This window comes from Lagopus muta, unplaced genomic scaffold, assembly GCF_023343835.1.
Source record: "Lagopus muta isolate bLagMut1 unplaced genomic scaffold, bLagMut1 primary scaffold_111, whole genome shotgun sequence".
Lineage (NCBI taxonomy): Eukaryota > Metazoa > Chordata > Aves > Galliformes > Phasianidae > Lagopus > Lagopus muta.
Window position 1 is genome coordinate 36,495 of NW_026040179.1, and position 18,591 is coordinate 55,085.

Sequence of the window (18,591 nt, forward strand, 5' to 3'; positions counted from 1 at the left end):
TTATTTATTCTATTTTTAAATTTAATTCTATTTATTTATTTTTAATTTTTAATTTTATATGTTTTTTGCTTATTTTTATTTGTTTATTTTATTTTTATTCTTATTTTTATGACTTTTATTTTTTGCCTTTCTTTTTGTTTTACTTTTGTTTTATTTTTTATTTTATTTTTATTTGTATGATTTTTATTTTTTGTTTTTGTTTTTTTTATTTTTGTTTTATTTTTTATTTTATTTTTTATTTTTATTTTTTTTTAATTTTTATTTGCTATTTATGTCATTTATTTCTTATTTTTATTTTTTACTTCTTTCCTATTTAATTTTTAAGTGTTTTTTTATTCTTTCGATTTCTAGCTTTTAATTTTTTAATTTTATTTATTTTACGTATCATTTCATCTTTATTTTATTTTTCATTTTATTTTTTATTCTATCTCTTAAAATCGCTCAAATTATTTTTACTTTTTTATTTTTAATTTTTTTATTTATTTTCATCATTCTATTCTTTGACTCTTCACTTTACTTCACATTTTATTCTATTCTATTTTCCGTTCATCAGTTCGCATTCTATTTTCCACTCATCAGTTCGCTTCTTTTTCCTTTTTCCTTGTTTTCTTCGCTTTCTTTCCTTCCTCGCTTTTCCCATTTGTTTCATTTAAATTTCTTATTATTTTTTAATATCATTTTTAAAAAATTGTAAAATATTTAATTATTTTTTCCCATTTGTTTCATTTAAGTTTCTTATTATTTTTTAATATTATTTAAAAAAAAATGTAAAATATTTAATTTTTTCCCCCATTTGTTTCATTTAAATTTCTTATTATTTTTTAATATTATTTAAAAAAATTGTAAAATATTTAATTATTTTTTCCCATTTGTTTCATTTAAATTTCTTATTACTTTTTAATATTTTAAAAAAATTGTAAAATATTTAATTATTTTTTCCCATTTGTTTCATTTAAATTTCTTATTATTTTTTAATATTATTTTTAAAAATTGTAAAATATTTAATTATTTTTTCCCATTTGTTTCATTTAAATTTCTTATTATTTTTTAATATTATTTAAAAAAAATTGTAAAATATTTAATTTTTTCCCCCATTTGTTTCATTTAAATTTCTTATTATTTTTAATATTATTTTTTAAAATTGTAAAATATTTAATTATTTTTTCCCATTTGTTTCATTTAAATTTCTTATTATTTTTTAATATTATTTAAAAAAAATTGTAAAATATTTAATTATTTTTTCCCATTTGTTTCATTTAAATTTCTTATTATTTTTTAATATTATTTAAAAAAAATTGTAAAATATTTAATTATTTTTTCCCATTTGTTTCATTTAAATTTCTTATTATTTTTTAATATTATTTTAAAAAATTGTAAAATATTTAATTATTTTTTCCCATTTGTTTCATTTAAATTTCTTATTATTTTTTAATATTATTTTTAAAAATTGTAAAAATATTTAATTATTTTTATCAATTTTCATTTAATTAATTTTATTTCCAATTTAATTATTAAATTTTATTATTATTATTTTACTTATCCTTTCCCCCCCCCCCCCAGGAGGACACTTCCCCCCTGGACGTCCCCTACTGTTACTACAGCAGCGCTGACAACGGCTACGAGGTGGCGGAGCTGCGTTTCACCTCCTGGGGGCTGGAGGCCAACGTCACCCTCAGCACCGCCGCCACCGGGGGCGCCCCGAGGTCCACCACCCCCATCAGCACCCTGCGCCTGCAGGTCACCCACCACAGCGACCACCTCCTGCAGTTCAAGGTGGGCCCCCGTTGGCCGCCCTCATTTCAGCGGGGTTGGGTTCCTTGAGTGATTCCTTTCCATCAACTTTTGTGCTCTTTGGGTGATGAATTTTTGCCAATTTTGGTTTCTATGTGCAACTCTTTTCCACCAAAAATGGATTCCATGGGCGATGCATTTCTATCAATTTCTGTGTTCTTTGGGCAATGAAGTTTCACCAGATTTGGGTTCTGTGGGCAACTCACTTCTCCAATAATGGATTCCATGGGCGATGCCTTTCCACCAATTTTTGGGCTCTTTGGGTGACGAATTTTTGCCAATTTTGGATGCTATGGGCAACTCCTTTCCACCAAAAATGGATTCCATGGGCGATGCATTTCTATCAATTTTTGGGCTCTTTCGGGGATGAATTTTTGCCAGTTTTGGGTTCTGTGGGCAACTCGTTTCCACCAAAAATGAATTCCATGGGCGATGCATTTCTATCAATTTCTGTGTTCTTTGGGCAATGAATTTTCACCAGATTTGGGTTCTGTGAGCAACTCACTTCTCCAATAATGGATTCCATAGGCGATGCCTTTCCACCAATTTTTGGGCTCTTTGGGTGACGAATTTTTGCCAATTTTGGATTCTATGGGCAACTCTTTTCCACCAATAATGGATTCCATGGGCGATGCCTTTCCATCAATCTTTGTGGTCTGTAGGCAATGAATTTTTGCCAATTTTGGGTTCTGTGGGCAACTCTTTTCCACCAGTAATGGATTCCATGGGTGCCCCATCGTCACCAGTTTTGGATTCTCTGACATCCGGATTTTGAAGCAATTTAAGACAGAACATCTCTTGAAAGAAAACACTTCTGCCCACAGATTTAATCCAGATTTTAACACAACTCTTATCATCACTGCCGAGATTTTGAACAACTCAGTCTGACTAGAAGTCTTCCAGATCATAAATCCACTTCTATCCGCTGACACAAAATCACAGAACAGTTTTCACTATTTTTATTCTAGATCCCCATAAACACAATTTGCCCATTTACATTTTTTTTTCTTTTTTTTTCTTTTTTTTTTTTGGGGGGGGGGGGGGGGGGCATTTATCTATCTATCTATCATCTATCTATCATCTATCTATCTATCTATCTATCTATCTATCTATCTATCTATCTATCTATCATCTATCTATCTATCATCTATCTATTCATCTATCATCTATCTATCATCTATCTATCTATCTATCTATCTATCTATCTATCTATCTATCTATCTATCATCTATCTATCATCTATCTATTCATCTATCATCTATCTATCATCTATCTATCTATCTATCTATCTATCTATCTATCTATCTATCTATCTATCTATCATCTATCTATCTATCATCTATCTATCTATCTATCTATCTATCATCTATCATCTATCTGTCTATCTATCTATCTATCATCTATCTATCTATCTATCTATCTATCTATCTATCTATCTATCATCTATCTATCTATCTATCTATCTATCTATCTATCATCTATCTATCTATCATCTATCTATCTATCTATCTATCTATCTATCTATCTATCTATCTATCATCTATCTATCATCTATCTATCTATCTATCTATCTATCTATCTATCTATCTATCTATCATCTATCTATCATCTATCTATTCATCTATCATCTATCTATCATCTATCTATCTATCTATCTATCTATCTATCTATCTATCTATCTATCTATCTATCATCTATCTATCATCTATCTATTCATCTATCATCTATCTATCATCTATCTATCTATCTATCTATCTATCTATCTATCTATCTATCTATCTATCATCTATCTATCTATCATCTATCTATCTATCTATCTATCTATCATCTATCATCTATCTGTCTATCTATCTATCTATCATCTATCTATCTATCTATCTATCTATCTATCTATCTATCTATCTATCATCTATCTATCTATCTATCTATCTATCTATCTATCTATCATCTATCTATCACCTATCTATCTATCTATCTATCTATCTATCTATCTATCTATCATCTATCTATCTATCTATCTATCTATCTATCTATCTATCTATCACCTATCTATCTATCTATCTATCTATCTATAATAAATATCATTTTTGTTATATTTTGATCATTCTTAGGCTAGAATTGATAGATGCAGAGGTTCATTTCCTCACAAATGAGTGGTTAAGTAGCCAGTACATTATTGATGCTGTGTCCTGCACTGACTTACTAACTTGATAGGGATTGGTGCTTTGCGCTTTGTTTGTGGACATGTTTACTCTTGGAGATGGACGTTTTCTTCAAAAGTAAGCCTGCAGTATTGCATAGGCCTAACACTGCACAGTCTAAAGTCCAGTACTTCCAGTTTTCCTGACTGAATTTAAGTCCTTCAGGGATGTAGAGTCTTCTGTTAAAAAGATACTGGAGAAATCATGGGTAGAGTTTTTAAAAGCTATTTTTCCTCAAAATAGTACTGAGGAAGCCAGCAGTAGGTAATATAAATTGTAGCTTCAGTAATAGCTGAATTTAGGGTATCTTGCTTCTCTATTGTTGCTGCTGTGAGTGTACTGGTTAGGGTTCCAATGTTGGCCATTTCTTGGTCAACTTGGTCAACAATTGGTTGGGGGATGAGCTGCTGGAGGGGAGCTCTGCGGAGAGGGACCTGGGTGTCCTGGTGGACGGCAGGTCGGCCATAGCCAGCAGTGTGCCCTTGTGGCCAAAAGGCCAATGGCGTCCTGGGGTGCATTGCACAGAGCGTGGCCAGCAGGTCAAAGGAGGCGATCCTCCCCCTCTGCTCTGCCCTGGTAAGACCTCATCTGGAGCACTGCGTCCAGTTCTGGGCTCCGCAGGACAAAAAAGACAGGGATCTGTTGGGAAGAGTCCAGCGGAGGGCCACGAAGATGGTGAAGGGCCTGGAGCATCTCTGCTATGGAGAAAGGCTGAGTGAACTGGGTCTGTTCAGCCTTGAGAAGAGGAGACTGAGAGGGGACCTGATCCAGGTCTATAAATATCTAAGGTGTGGGGGGCAGAATGGCGAGGCCAGACTGTTTTCAGTGGTGAGTGGAGACAGGACGAGGGGAAACGGCTGGAAACTGCAGCATAGGAAGTTCTGCACCAATGTGCGCAAGAACTTCTGTACAGTGAGGTGAGGAGCACTGGAACAGGCTGCCCAGGGAGGTGGGGGAGTCTCCTGCTCTGGAGATGTTCAAGACCTGCCTGGATGCCGACCTGTGCGACCTGCTGTAGGGAACTGCTTTGGCAGGGGATTGGACTCGATGAGCTCTGGAGGTCCCTTCCAACCCCTGCAATTCTGTGATTCTGTGATCTATCTATCATCTATCTATCACCTATCTATCTATCTATCTATCTATCTATCTATCTATCTATCTATCTATCTGTCTATCTATCTATCTATCTATCATCTATCTATCACCTATCTATCTATCATCTATCTATCTATCTATCTATCTATCTATCTATCTATCTATCTATCTATCTATCTATCTATCTATCATCTATCTATCATCTATCTATCTATCTATCTATCATCTATCTATCTATCATCTATCTATCATCTATCTATCTATCTATCTATCTATCATCTATCTATCTATCTATCTATCTATCTATCTATCTATCTATCTATCTATCTATTATCTATCTATCTATCATCTATCTATCTATCTATCTGTCATCTATCTATCTATCTATGTATCATCTGTCTATCTGTCTGTCTGTCTGTCTGTCTATCTATATTTTTTTGAGTTCAGTGTAATTAAAATAATTCCCTTTCCCCCACCCAGATTGATGATTACGCCAATAAGCGCTACGAGGTGCCGGTGCCACTCAACCTCCCCAGCACCCCCACGAGCTCCATCGAGCGCCGCCTCTACGATGTCAGCGTTCAGACCAAACCTTTCGGGATCCAGATCCGCCGCAGGAACACCGGGACTGTCGTGTAAGCGCCATAATTGTGTGGAATCTGAAGGAATTCAGAATTCTAAGAGGTGGTTTTGAATTTGGAGAAGTTGGGAATTTGGAAGAGGGGAAGTTGACAATTTGACAGAAGGGGAAGTTAGGAATTTTGAAGAAGGGAAGTTGGGAATTTGGAAGAAGTTGGGAATTTGGAAGAGGGGAAGTTGGGAATTTGGAAGAAGGGAAGTTGGGAATTCAGAAGAAGTTGGGAATTTGGAAGAAGTTGGCCATTTTGAAGAGGGGAAGTTGGGCATTTTGAAGAGGGGAAGTTGGGAATTCGAAAGAAGGGAAGTTGGGAATTCAGAAGAAGTTGGGAATTTGGAAGAAGTTGGGAATTTGGAAGAAGGAGAAGTTGGGAATTTGGAAGAAGGTGAGAATTTGGAAGAGGGGAAGTTGGGAATTTGGAAGAAGGGGAAGTTGGGAATTTGAAAGAAGTTGGGCATTTGGAAGAGGGGAAGTTGGGAATTTGGAACAGAGGAAGTTGAGAATTTGGAAGAGGAGAAGTTGGGAATTTGGATGAAGTTGAGAATTTGGAAGAGCGGAAGTTGAGAATTTGGAAGAGGAGAAGTTGGGAATTTGGAAGAAGGGAAGTTGGGCATTTTGAAGAGGGGAAGTTGGGCATTTGGAAGAAGGGGAAGTTGGGAATTTGAAAGAGGGGAAGTTGGGAATTTGGATGAAGTTGAGAATTTGGAAGAAGGGAAGTTGGGAATTTGGAAGAGGAGAAGTTGGGAATTTGGAAGAAGGCAAGTTGGGAATTTGGAAGAACTTGAGAATTTGAAAGAGGGGAAGTTGGGCATTTGGAAGAGGAGAAGGTGAGAATTCAGAGGAATTTGGAATTTGGAGGAGGAGAGAATTGGTTGAGGACACGCTGACCTTTCTGCCTCCCCCTCTGCCCCCCAGCTGGGACTCGCAGCTGCCCACCTTCACCTTCAGTGACATGTTCATCCAGATCTCCACCCGCCTGCCCTCCTCCTACCTCTATGGCTTCGGTGAGACTGAGCACACGCAGTACCACCGGGACCTGAACTGGCACACGTGGGGCATGTTCAGCCGGGACCAACCCCCAGGGGTCAGTGAAAATGCCTTTTTTTGTTCTTGTTTGGTTGGTTTTCCCTTTTTTGGCTGGAATTTCTGCTTCTTGCTTCCCATCGACCCACGTTGGTTTCACCACGGGGATCCATCCTCCAAGTTCTCCACTCAAACTTTGGGTCTGAGCTCGATGGAATTCCAGAATCTGGGGAGCTCGATTTTAAAATTAAGAAATTTGATTTAAAGTGTTGTTGTTTGGTTGGTTTTCCCTTTTTTGGCTGGAATTTCTGCTTCTTGCTTCCCATCGACCCAATGTTGGTTTCACCACAGGGATCCGTCCTCCAAGTTTTCAGCTCAAACTTTGGGTCTGAGCTCGATGGAACTCCAGAATTTGAGGGTTCCATTTTAAAATTAAGAAATTTGATTTGAAATTAAAAATCAGATTAAAATAAATTAAATTTAAAATCGTTAAATTCAAAGAATTAAATTGAAAATTAAAAAAAGTCAGCATTCACAGAAGTGCCACATATAACGGCCTGCGCAGCTCAAACGTTTCCAAAGGTTTCCCTGTGGAACTGCGACTCCATGGTTTACTTTTCACTTTTTTAAGCTCATGGGTTTTATTTTGTGGATTTTGATACGACGTGGAAAATCCAGCACAAAAGTTGAGCAAATGAAAATATTTTCATTTCAGGTAAATGGACAAAATAAGAAATTTCTACCTTGAAATGCTTGGAAAGTTTCCTCCTGGGCAGAGCATTTCTTAGCAGTTTGTAGAGGCAGGAACACATTTGCTTCCCTGCCTTTGAAAGCATTTTCTTCCAGGAACATTTTTTTAGGCTTTGGCAAAAATTCAGTTTTGAAATCTTCATTTTCCAACCTTTCATTTTGCAATTTCTCACTTTCAAATTGTAATGGCCAGATTTCAGGGCTCAGATTTTCCTGTGCAACTCATATTTTTTGAATTTTAAATTTTCATGTCGTCATTTCATTGCGTTTTTATTTTCACATCTGCTTCCCTCTCTGCTGGAGTAGGTTGACCTCAAAATCTGGGGTTAACCAAGTTGGGAGCTGACAAAAGATGGGGGTGACAAATCTTGACACCGCCTTCAGGCTGCTGAAGTTTGATGATGGCAAAATTTGAGGCCGACTGAATTCGGAGGCGACAAAATTTGGAGGCAACAAAATTTGACAACACCGGAATTCGGTGCTGACAGAACTGGGGGGGGGGGGGGGCAGAAAATTTGGTGACAAGAAAATCTGGTGGGGAAAAAAAAATAAATGGGGGACAGTACAGCTTGGTGCCAACAAAATTCAGGGCCAACAAAATTTGGGGCCAATATAATTTGATGACTGCAACATTTGATGACAACAAAACTTGGGGCCAACAAAATTTGGGGCCAATATGATTTGATGACCGCAACATTTGATGACAACAAAACTTGGGGCCAATATAATTTGATGACCACAACATTTGATAACAAAATTTGGGGCCAATATAATTTGATGACTGCAACATTTGATGACAACAAAACTTGGGGCCAACAAAATTTGGGGCCAATATGATTTGATGACCGCAACATTTGATGACAACAAAATTTGGGGCCAATATAATTTGATGACCGCAACATTTGATGACAACAAAATTTGGGGCCAATATAATTTGAGAACCGCAACATTTGATGACAACAAAATTTGGGGCCAACAAAAATTGGGGCCAATATAATTAGATGACCACAACATTTGATGACAACAAAATTCAGGGCCAACAAAATTTGATGACCGCAACATTTGATGACAACAAAATTCAGGGCCAACAAAACTTGGGGCCAATATAATTCAATGACCACAACATTTGATGACAACAAAACTTGGGGCCAATATGATTTGACGACCACAACATTTGATAACAAAATTTGTGGCCAATATAATTTGATGACTGCAACACTTGATGACAACAAAATTCAGGACCAACAAAACTTGGGGCCAATATAATTTGATGACCACAACATTTGATAACAAAATCTGGGGCCAATATAATTTGACAACCACAACATTTGATGACAACAAAACTTGATAACAACAAAACCTTGGGGCCGGCACAGTTTGGTGCCCCTGGTTGATGTTTAGCGCAGTGTTTCAATTGATTTCTAACAGAATTTTGTGGTGGAAGCGAACAACCTGATGTCTGCAGTGTCGTTTCAACAGGAAATCCTTCTTTTTTCAGTACAAGCTGAATACATACGGCGTCCAGCCGTTCTACATGGGTCTGGAAGAAGATGGCAACGCCCATGGAGTTCTCTTGCTCAACAGCAATGCAATGGGTAAAGAAAAGAAAACAAAAAAATTAAAGATCCGTTTCATTTTTTCAACATTTCTATATATTCATTTATTTTTTTTTCAACATTTCTCTATATTTTTTTTAATTTTTTTTTTTTTTTTTTTTTGAGATTTCAGCTGATTTTTGGGGCTCTTTTATTGCCTGTGTTTTCAGATGTAACCTTCCAGCCCACGCCGGCTCTCACCTACCGCACCATCGGGGGAATTTTGGATTTTTACGTCGTTTTGGGTCCGACGCCGGAGGCGGTCGTTCAGCAATACACCGAGGTACAATTCCCCCATTACAATTCACCCCTTAAATTTGGGGTCTGTTGCTTCATTTTCTTCCATTTTCGATTTGATTTGCCTTGATTTGTTGTTGCAGCTGGTGGGGCGACCGGTGATGCCGCCCTACTGGGCGCTGGGATTCCAGCTGTGCCGCTACGGCTATGAGAACGACTCCGAAATTGCCCAGCTGGTGGAGGACATGAAGGCAGCCCAAATACCCTACGTACGTCCTCCGAAATCAGAGGAAATCTGGGACAAACGGGGGCCTTTCCATCTCCTTTGGCACCGTTAAAAGCGCTGAAGGAAACGCAGTCATTCATTCCAGCGCGTAAAATTTCCTTAATCCTCCTGTGAACGTTTTCAGTCATTAATTCTATAGTTAGCTTTTTTTTGTTTTCAGTAACTCATTCAATAGTTAAAAAACCTCACAATTATAATATAGTTTTCTTTAGTTATAATATAATATGTATTATATAACATATAATATAGGGTTTTTTAGTTATAATATTAGTTATAATATTTTATATATATCATAATATATTTTATATATATTATAAATTATATATATATAATTTATATATAAATAAAATATATATTTATATATATTATATATTATATATATAAAATTATATAATATATTATTATATTATATATAATATATAATAATATATATTATATATAATACTATATTCATAATTATAATACAATATATATATAATATAATAATATATATTATATATAATTATATATAATATTAGTTATAATATTTTTTTCCCATCATTCATTCTGGAGTTAAAGATTCCATCATTCACTCCAGCGTAAAATCTCCCCGTAATTCATTCCGTAGTTAAAATTTTCCGTTATTAATTCTATAATTAAATGTTTCCATAATTACTAAATTTTTTCATAATTACTTCTATAGTTTTTTTTTTTTTCCATGATTACTTCTATAGGTAAAAAATTCTCATCATTAACTAGAGTTTATTTTTTTCGTAATTAATTGCACGGCTAATTTTTTTTCCCTAATTTATTCTGTAGGGTTTTTTTTTCCATAATTGATTTTAGTTAAATCAATTAGTTATCAAATTAGTTCAATAGTTAATTTTCTCCATGATTCATTCAGTGGTTAAAACTCTCCACAATTCATTCTATAATTTAAAAATGCCATGATTAATGCTACAATTCAAGTTCTCTATTATTAATTGATAGCTTTTTTTTTCTTAATTAATTCTACGCTTAACATTTCCCACAATTAACTCAAGAATTTTATTTATTTTATTTTATTTTATTTTATTTTATTTTATTTTATTTTATTTTATTTTATTTCATTTCATTTCATTTCATTTATTTTTTTTTGCCATAATTCATTCTATTCTTTTTCTTTTTTTATTTTTTTCCCACAATATTACCCTTTAATTAAGCCTGGCTCTCATTTTACAGATAATTAATGTCAAATTACAGAGCGAGAAACGTCAAAAAACAGAGCGTCGAATCTATTGATGCATTTCCATGTAGATTTGCACCCATCCGGGTGTTTTTTCTTCCTCTCAAATAACTGAATTTTGACCCAAGCACCAAATTCTGCTGAATTTCTGCATTCTGAATCTGAATTCCAGCATGGGAAATCGGGGTTCATCCATCACAAAATGCTTTTGAGCAGCCCCAAATCCCACTTGCCCAAATCCCCCCCAAAAAAGTCAGGTTTTTCACCTCGTTTCGATGTCGTGGAGGAAACGACCCCAAAAAGCCCTTTTTTTTTTTAATTTTTATCTTTTTGGGGGGGGTGTGGGGTTGTTTTCGTCCAATCAGGACGTGCAATACACAGACATCGATTACCTGGAGCGCCAGCTGGACTTCAAGCTGAGCCCGCGCTTCTCCGGCCTGCCGGAGCTCATCAACAAAATCCGGGCGGAAGGCATGAGATACATCCCCATTCTGGTGAGCCTCGCTTCCAACCCCACCAAAATTCACGTTCCTGCTTTTCGAGCCCCCCCCAAAAATGACATCATTTCAAATATTTCCTTATTTTCCCCCCATTTACTCCCCAGGACCCGGCCATATCAGCAAACGAAACCGATTACCTCGCTTTCACCAGGGGAAGGGAGAAAGACGTCTTCATCAAGTGGCCCAACTCCGAGGACATCATCCTTGGGAAGGTACCTCCATATCATCACCGAATCAGGGGATTTCACCCCCAAAAATTCCAATTCCGGACTCGGGTTTGGCTTAAACCCATCCCAAACCCCCTTTAACGTCCAGCACCGAGCGCTTCCAGCTTCGATTTCCTTTTTCAAGGCTGAGTGAACTGGGTCTGTTCAGCCTTGGGAAAAGGAAACTGAGAGGGGACCTGATCCAGGTCTATAAATATCTAAGGTGTGGGGGGCAGAATGGCGAGGCCGGACTGTTTTCAGTGGTGAGTGGAGACAGGACGAGGGGAAACGGCTGGAAACTGCAGCATAGGAAGTTGTGCACCAATGTGCGAAGGAACTTCTGTGCAGTGAGGTGACGGAGCACTGGAACAGGCTGCCCAGGGAGGTGGGGGAGTCTATGGGTCCAAATGTGTCTCCATGGGTCCCAACGTGTCTCTATGGGTCCCAATGTGTCTCTATGGGTCCCAATGGGTCCCAACGTGTCTCTATGGGTCCCAACGTGTCTCTATGGGTCCCAATGGGTCCCAATGTGTCTCTATGGGTCTCAATGGGTCCCAGCTTGTCTCTATGGTTCCCAGTGGGTCCCAATGTTTCTCTATGGGTCCCACTGTTCACTGGAACAGGCTGCACAGGGAGGTTTGGAGTCTCCTGCTCTGGAGATGTTCAAGACCTGCCTGGATGCCGACCTGTGCGACCTGCTGTAGGGAACTGCTTTGGCAGGGGGTTGGACTCGATCTCTGGAGGTCCCTTCCAACCCCTACGATTCTGTGATTCTGTGAAAATCCAGCAGTGAATCTGAATTCCTTGTGTGTGCAATAGCAATGCCGTTCATACAAATAAAAATAGAGCGATGATTTTGAGACGTTTTCCCTCTTTTTAGGTCTGGCCAGATTTCCCCAACATCGTGGTCAATGACTCCGTCGACTGGGACACGGGAGTCGAGGTGAGCAGCGCTGCGATGAGCAGCAGAACGCAGAAGCTCAGGTTTTTTTGGGGGGCAGGAAGTGCAAAAAAAACCCCAGCAAAAATATTGAGAGGCAAAATCTGCACAATTTGGTTGTTTTTTTTTTTTTCCTACAATTTGAATGCAGTTTTTATAAATTTCAACGCAACTTTTAATCTGAATTTCTGCATGGATTTTTGTCCAAATTTCTGTGTTTTTTTTTTTGTTTGTTTGTTTGTTTTCTTGTTGGTTTTCATGTGAATTCTTGTACAGATTTTTGTATGAATTTGTTTGGATTTTTATATGAATTTCCTTACAGATTTTTGTATGAATTTCTGCACAGATTTTTGTCCAAATTTCTGTGGTTTGTTTGTTTGTTTGTTTGTTTGTTTGTTTGTTTTCACGTGAATTCTTGTACAGACTTTTGTCTGAATTTTTGTATGGATTTTTGTATGAATTTGTTTGGATTTTTATATGAATTTCCTTACAAATTTTTGTATGAATTTCTGCATGGATTTGTGTCCAAATTTCTGTGGGGTTTTTTTTGTTTTTTTGTTTTTTGTTTGTTTGTTTGTTTTTTGTTTTTGTTTTGTTTTTGCTTGTTTGTTTCCATATGAATTCTTGTACAGATTTTTGTATGAATTTGTTTGGATTTTTATATGAATTTCCTTACAGATTTTTGTATGAATTTCTGCACAGATTTTTGTCCAAATTTCTGTATGGGTTTTTGTATGAATTTCTGTATGGATTTTTGTCCAAATTTCTGTGGGTTTTTTGTTTGTTTGTTTGTTTGTTTGTTTGTTTGTTTTCACGTGAATTCCTGTACAGATTTTTGTCTGAATTTCTGTACGGATTTTTCTATGAATTTCCTAGCAGGTTTTTGGCTGAATTTCTGCACAGATTTTTGTCCAAATTTCCGTGGGTTTTCATTTTTTGCTTGTTTGTTTTCACGTGAATTCTTGTACAGATTTATGTCTGAATTCTTGTCTGAATTCAGGTTTTTGTATGAATTTGTTTGGATTTTTATATGAATTTCCTTACAGATTTTTGTATGAATTTCTGCACAGATTTTTTGTCCAAATTTCTGTATGGGTTTTTGTATGAATTTCTGTATGGATTTTTGTCCAAATTTCTGTGGTTTTTTTTTTTTTTTTTTTCTTTCTTTCTTTCTTTCTTTGTTTTCACGTGAATTCCTGTACAGATTTTTGTCTGAATTTCTGTACGGATTTTTCTATGAATTTCTGCACAGATTTTTGCCCGTATCTCTGTGCAAATCCCCACCCCGACTCTTCATACAGAATTTCACGTTCCTGTAGTTTCACAGGAGGTGTTTTTAAGTCTGCTGGACCCCACTGAGCGCCTCCCCTTCCCTCCCTCCCTCCCTCCATCCTCCCTTCCCCCTCCCAGCTCTTCCGTGCGTACGCCGCGTTCCCCGACTTCTTCCGCAACTCCACGGTGGAGTGGTGGAGCACAGAACTGCAGGAGCTCTACGACAACCCCCACAACGCCTCCCTCAGCCTCAAATACGACGGCATTTGGATCGTGAGTGCCGGCCTGGCCCTTTCTTTCTGCCTTTTTTGGGGGGGCGTTGTTTAGTCGTGATTGATGACGTCGGTATCAGTGATGGTTTGTGTGGGTTTGTGTGTTTGTGGCACTTGATGACGTTAAAACAGAGGAGTGGAGGGAGACAGAGATAGAAATGACAGAAATGGGCAGAGACATAGAAATAACGAAGACAGCGAAAAAAGGTTCTTAAAGAAGTGATGAAAACATCGAAAACATTTAAAAAATAGTTTAAAAATGATGTAGGATGACTTCAGAATGAAGAAGGAATGGAAGCTGATTATGAGAGCAACAAAGAAGGGACAAAAATCATTTAGAAATGAGGAAGGAAGGAAAGGTGATTTTGAAAGCAAAAAGGAGCGAGAAGCGATTGAGAAAATGAAAAAAGGAAAAGTAATTTCAAAAGTGGGAAAAGAAGGAGAAGTGATTAAAGATGAGAAAAAAAGGGGAAAAGATTTAGAAATAAGGAAGGAAAAATGATTTAAAAAAAATAGAAGGGAAGGAGGGAGAACAAAAAGGCTGAAAAAAAGGAAAAATGAGGGGAAAAAAAAAGGGATGAAAACGGGATGATAGAGGAAAAGAAGGGTTTTAAAAATGAAATAATAAAAATTAAAACTGAAAAGTTGGGAAGAAGTAACAAAGTCTATAAAAATAATTAAATCATTTTCAGCATCTGCTGGTGAAAAAAAAAAAAAAAAGTGATTTTTTGGTACCTGTTGACGAAAAATTGCGATTTTCAATAATTGCTGGTGGAACAAAACGTGATTTTCAGTATCTGTTGATGCAAAATTGTGACTTCCTGATTTTGCCGATGAACCCATTGGGAAAGGATTTAATATCTGGGGGGGAAAAAAGCCCAAATGTTTGCCACATTGGAGTGGAATTTTGGGTCAATTTTGGGTTTGTTTTTTTTCATGTGTGTGTGTTTTTGTGTTTCTTTCAGGACATGAATGAACCCGCCAGCTTCGTCCATGGGGCGGTTTGGGGCTGCAGAGATCAAGAGCTCAATAATCCCCCATACATGCCCCGTAAGTCTGCTTAATTAGTGGCTCATTTAATAAGGAAATGGGCCAATGAACCCCTTTTAAATTAAATCCAGGGGTTGAATTGAACCCCTTCGTTCGCTTTTACGTTTCTTGCTGCATTTCCTATAGGAAAGAATTGCCTTAAATCCCCAAACCCAGAACAACTCCTCGAACAAGAAAAAAAAGAGAGAGAAAAAAAAATAAATCAATTTTTGGAAGATTTTTAGCATGTTGAATTCCAGCCTTTGATTTCAGCAGTGACCTCAGAGCCCTTTGGAAAAAGGAAAATTGTTGATTTCTGCCTCTCCCAACCTTCAGAAATCCGATTTCAGCAGTGATTTCTGCCTTTCCCGTGCAGAAATGCAGATTATGGATGCACAAAAACGTAAACCCTAAACCTAAATGTAAACCTGAATATATAAAATTAGAAAGGAAAGCCATTAATCTCCAAACTTCCTGTATTTCGAAAGCGAGTGTCAACAATTTCTGCCTTCCCTCAGTTTCGGAGATCTGATTTTTAGAGGAATAGCAGCAATTTCTGCCTTTCCAAGCTTCAGAATTTCCATTCTGAAAAAAATGAGCATTTCCCGAATGAAAATTTCCTGAATTTCCTGAATTTCCTCAAGTTTAGAAAGGAATATCAGCACTTTCTGATTTTGTTAAGCTTCAGAAATCCAATTCCAGAACGGAATATCGGCGATTTCCACCTCTCCCAAATTCCAGAAATCCACTTTCAGGATGGAATGTCAGCAAATTCTCGACTTTCCCAGATACCAGAAATCCAATTTTACGGGGGAACGTGGGCAATTTCTGCCTCTTCTAGATTTCAAAACCTCCAAAAATCTTATTTGGCTGTAAACCAAGCCGACCACGCAGCCGCGTAACAGGAAGCGAACCTCAATGAAGACGGCGCCAACGAAAAGTGATTTTTTCCAAGCTTTTATTAAACTGTGCCGTTTTCACCCCATTCCCCACAGAATTGGGGTGGAGGGAGCAGGGCTTGGCCTACAAAACCATCTGCATGGAGGGCGTCCAGATCCTGGCCGACGGCACCGAGCTGCGCCACTACGACGTCCACAACCTCTACGGTTGGGCCCAGACCAAACCCACACTGGAGTAAGTCACACTTTTTTTTTTTTTTTTCCCCTTTTTCTTCCTTTTTTCCACCTTTTTCTCCCCGAAAACCCTTTTAAACGAGCCCTGAGGATCACTTGCTGCCCCCAGCGCACTGCGGAGCATCACGAAGGAGCGGGGCATCGTCATCACGCGTTCCACCTACCCCAGCAGCGGGCAGTGGGCAGGGCATTGGCTGGGGGACAACACGGCGGCGTGGGACCAGATGACCAAATCCATCATTGGTGAGTCAATGGAACGCCGTGAACCCGCGCTCCCTTCCCCAGAATCAACGCATTTTCACACATAGAATCCCAGTGTTTGAACAACGATGGCCAGCTCCTTCTTGATCTCTTTCCTTGCCGCTGTCGCTAAGAAATCCTTCATCATTTCCACTCAGTTGGGTTGAGCCCTGCTGACCACCTTGTCCTCAAATCCTTTCTTTCCACCATTATTCCACATCATTAAGAAATCCTTCATCATTTCCACTGAATTGGGTTGAGCTTTGTTGACCCCCTTGTCCTCAAATCCTTTCTTTCCACCATTATTCCTCATCATTAAGAAATCCTTCATCATTTCCACTGAATTGGGTTGAGCCCTGCTGGCCACCTTGTCCTCAAATCCTTTCTTTCCACCATTATTCCACATTGTTCAGAAGTTCTTCTCCATTTCCACTGCGTCGGGTTGAGCCCTGCTGACCACATTACCCTCAAAGTCTTCATCCCATATAATTCGCAGATGAAAATAGCAAATTATGTTTCGTAGCTGAAAACACCCAGTTGTTTTTCACAGCTGAAAATACCCAACTATATTTCATGGCTGAAAATACTGGATTTCATTTAAGAGTTGAAAATAATAAATTGTACTTCATGGTTGAAAATACAGAACTGTTTTTAACAGTTGAAAATACCAAGCTGTTCTTCATGGCTGAAAGTAGAGAACTGTATTTAATGGTTGAAAATGCAAAGCTGTTCTTCTTGGTTGAAAATAGAGAATTGTGTTTAACAGTTGAAAATGCCAAGCTGTACTTCATGGTTGAAAATACAGGCCTATATTTAACAGTCGAAAATGCCAACCTGTACTTCATGGTTGAAAATACAGGCCTATATTTAACAGTTGAAAATGCCGACCTGTACTTCATGGTTGAAAATACCAAACTGTGGTTCACAAATTAAAATACCCAATTATTCTTCTCAGCTGAAAACGCCAAATTCTGTCGCGCAGTTGAAAATGCCAAATATTTCACGGCTGAAATGCCTCAATTCTGTTCTCCTTGCAGGTATGATGGAGTTCAGCCTCTTTGGGGTGTCCTACGTAAGTCCCTCGTTCGTCCCTTCCTCCCCCATCCCGCTTGGTCACCTCTCCACAAACGGCAGCGCGCGGCGCGGCCTGGTTGGGATTTTGGAGCTGTCCTTAAAGCATCCTTTGGGATTTTCAGACCGGAGCCGACATCTGCGGGTTCTTCTCAGATTCGGAATACGAGCTGTGCGCCCGCTGGATGCAGCTGGGAGCTTTCTACCCATTTTCAAGGAACCACAATGGGAAAGGCGCCAAGGTGACCGTGCCCAAAAATCGCCCACCTCCCATGGCTCCATTCCTCCCCTCCTCCCCTGTAAAATCCTCCTTTTTAGCTCCGCCCACAAAACCCGAATTGGGCAGCAATTCAGGAACCTCTCATTTTCTATTTTATTTTATTTTATTTTATTTTATTTTATTTTATTTTATTTTATTTTATTTTATTTTATTTTACTTTATTTTACTTTATTTTACTTTATTTTACTTTAGTTTAGTTTATTTTATTTCATTTTATTTTATTTTATTTTACTTTATTTTACTTTATTTTATTTTAGTTTAGTTTAGTTTACTTTATTTTATTTATTTTATTTTATTTTATTTTACGTTATTTTATTTTATTTTACTTTATTTTACTATATTTTATTTTATTTTATTTTATTTTATTTCATTTCATTTTATTTTATTTGTTTTATTTTACTTTATTTTATTTTATTTTATTTTATTTCATTTTATTTTATTTTACTTTATTTTATTTTATTTTACTTTATTTAATTTTATTTTATATTACTTTATTTTATTTTATTTTACTTTATTTTACTTTATTTTATTTTTTAATGAGAATTTCCACCACCATTTTGAAAACACGGCGCCATTTTCCAAACCTCGAATACAAGCAGCGCCAACTTTCTTCATTTTTCATCACATTCGTGCAAGTTACAAAATCACGCGTTAAATCTGTGGGGGTTTTTGTGTCTGTGTGGTTTTGGTTGGTTTTTTTCCCTCCCAAACAGGGTGGCTGCGTTGGCTTTGGGCAGCAGCTCAGAAACGCGTCGTCGTTTCATTCATATTTCAGAGCTCGCTTTGAAAATGCGCCGCTATTTCTGCACTTTAAAGGCAGGCGGCGCCA

General features: G+C 37.3%; 1 protein-coding gene across 1 annotated transcript in view; it reads left to right on the top strand.

Moving 5' to 3' along the window:
* The window catches only part of LOC125687598 (maltase-glucoamylase-like), a gene marked incomplete at its 5' end in the record, with an annotated part of 85,852 nt that overhangs the window by 35,335 nt on the left and 31,926 nt on the right, over positions 1 to 18,591 (top strand). Inside the window, 15 exons of the mRNA XM_048932797.1 lie at positions 1,561 to 1,773; positions 5,568 to 5,722; positions 6,640 to 6,808; positions 8,996 to 9,092; positions 9,263 to 9,375; positions 9,473 to 9,598; positions 11,185 to 11,313; positions 11,424 to 11,531; positions 12,406 to 12,468; positions 13,876 to 14,010; positions 14,975 to 15,059; positions 16,034 to 16,172; positions 16,281 to 16,414; positions 17,449 to 17,483; positions 17,608 to 17,724. Of these exons, the coding sequence (XP_048788754.1) occupies positions 1,561 to 1,773; positions 5,568 to 5,722; positions 6,640 to 6,808; positions 8,996 to 9,092; positions 9,263 to 9,375; positions 9,473 to 9,598; positions 11,185 to 11,313; positions 11,424 to 11,531; positions 12,406 to 12,468; positions 13,876 to 14,010; positions 14,975 to 15,059; positions 16,034 to 16,172; positions 16,281 to 16,414; positions 17,449 to 17,483; positions 17,608 to 17,724 (1,818 nt within the window). The remainder of the gene's footprint in view (positions 1 to 1,560; positions 1,774 to 5,567; positions 5,723 to 6,639; positions 6,809 to 8,995; positions 9,093 to 9,262; positions 9,376 to 9,472; positions 9,599 to 11,184; positions 11,314 to 11,423; positions 11,532 to 12,405; positions 12,469 to 13,875; positions 14,011 to 14,974; positions 15,060 to 16,033; positions 16,173 to 16,280; positions 16,415 to 17,448; positions 17,484 to 17,607; positions 17,725 to 18,591) is intronic.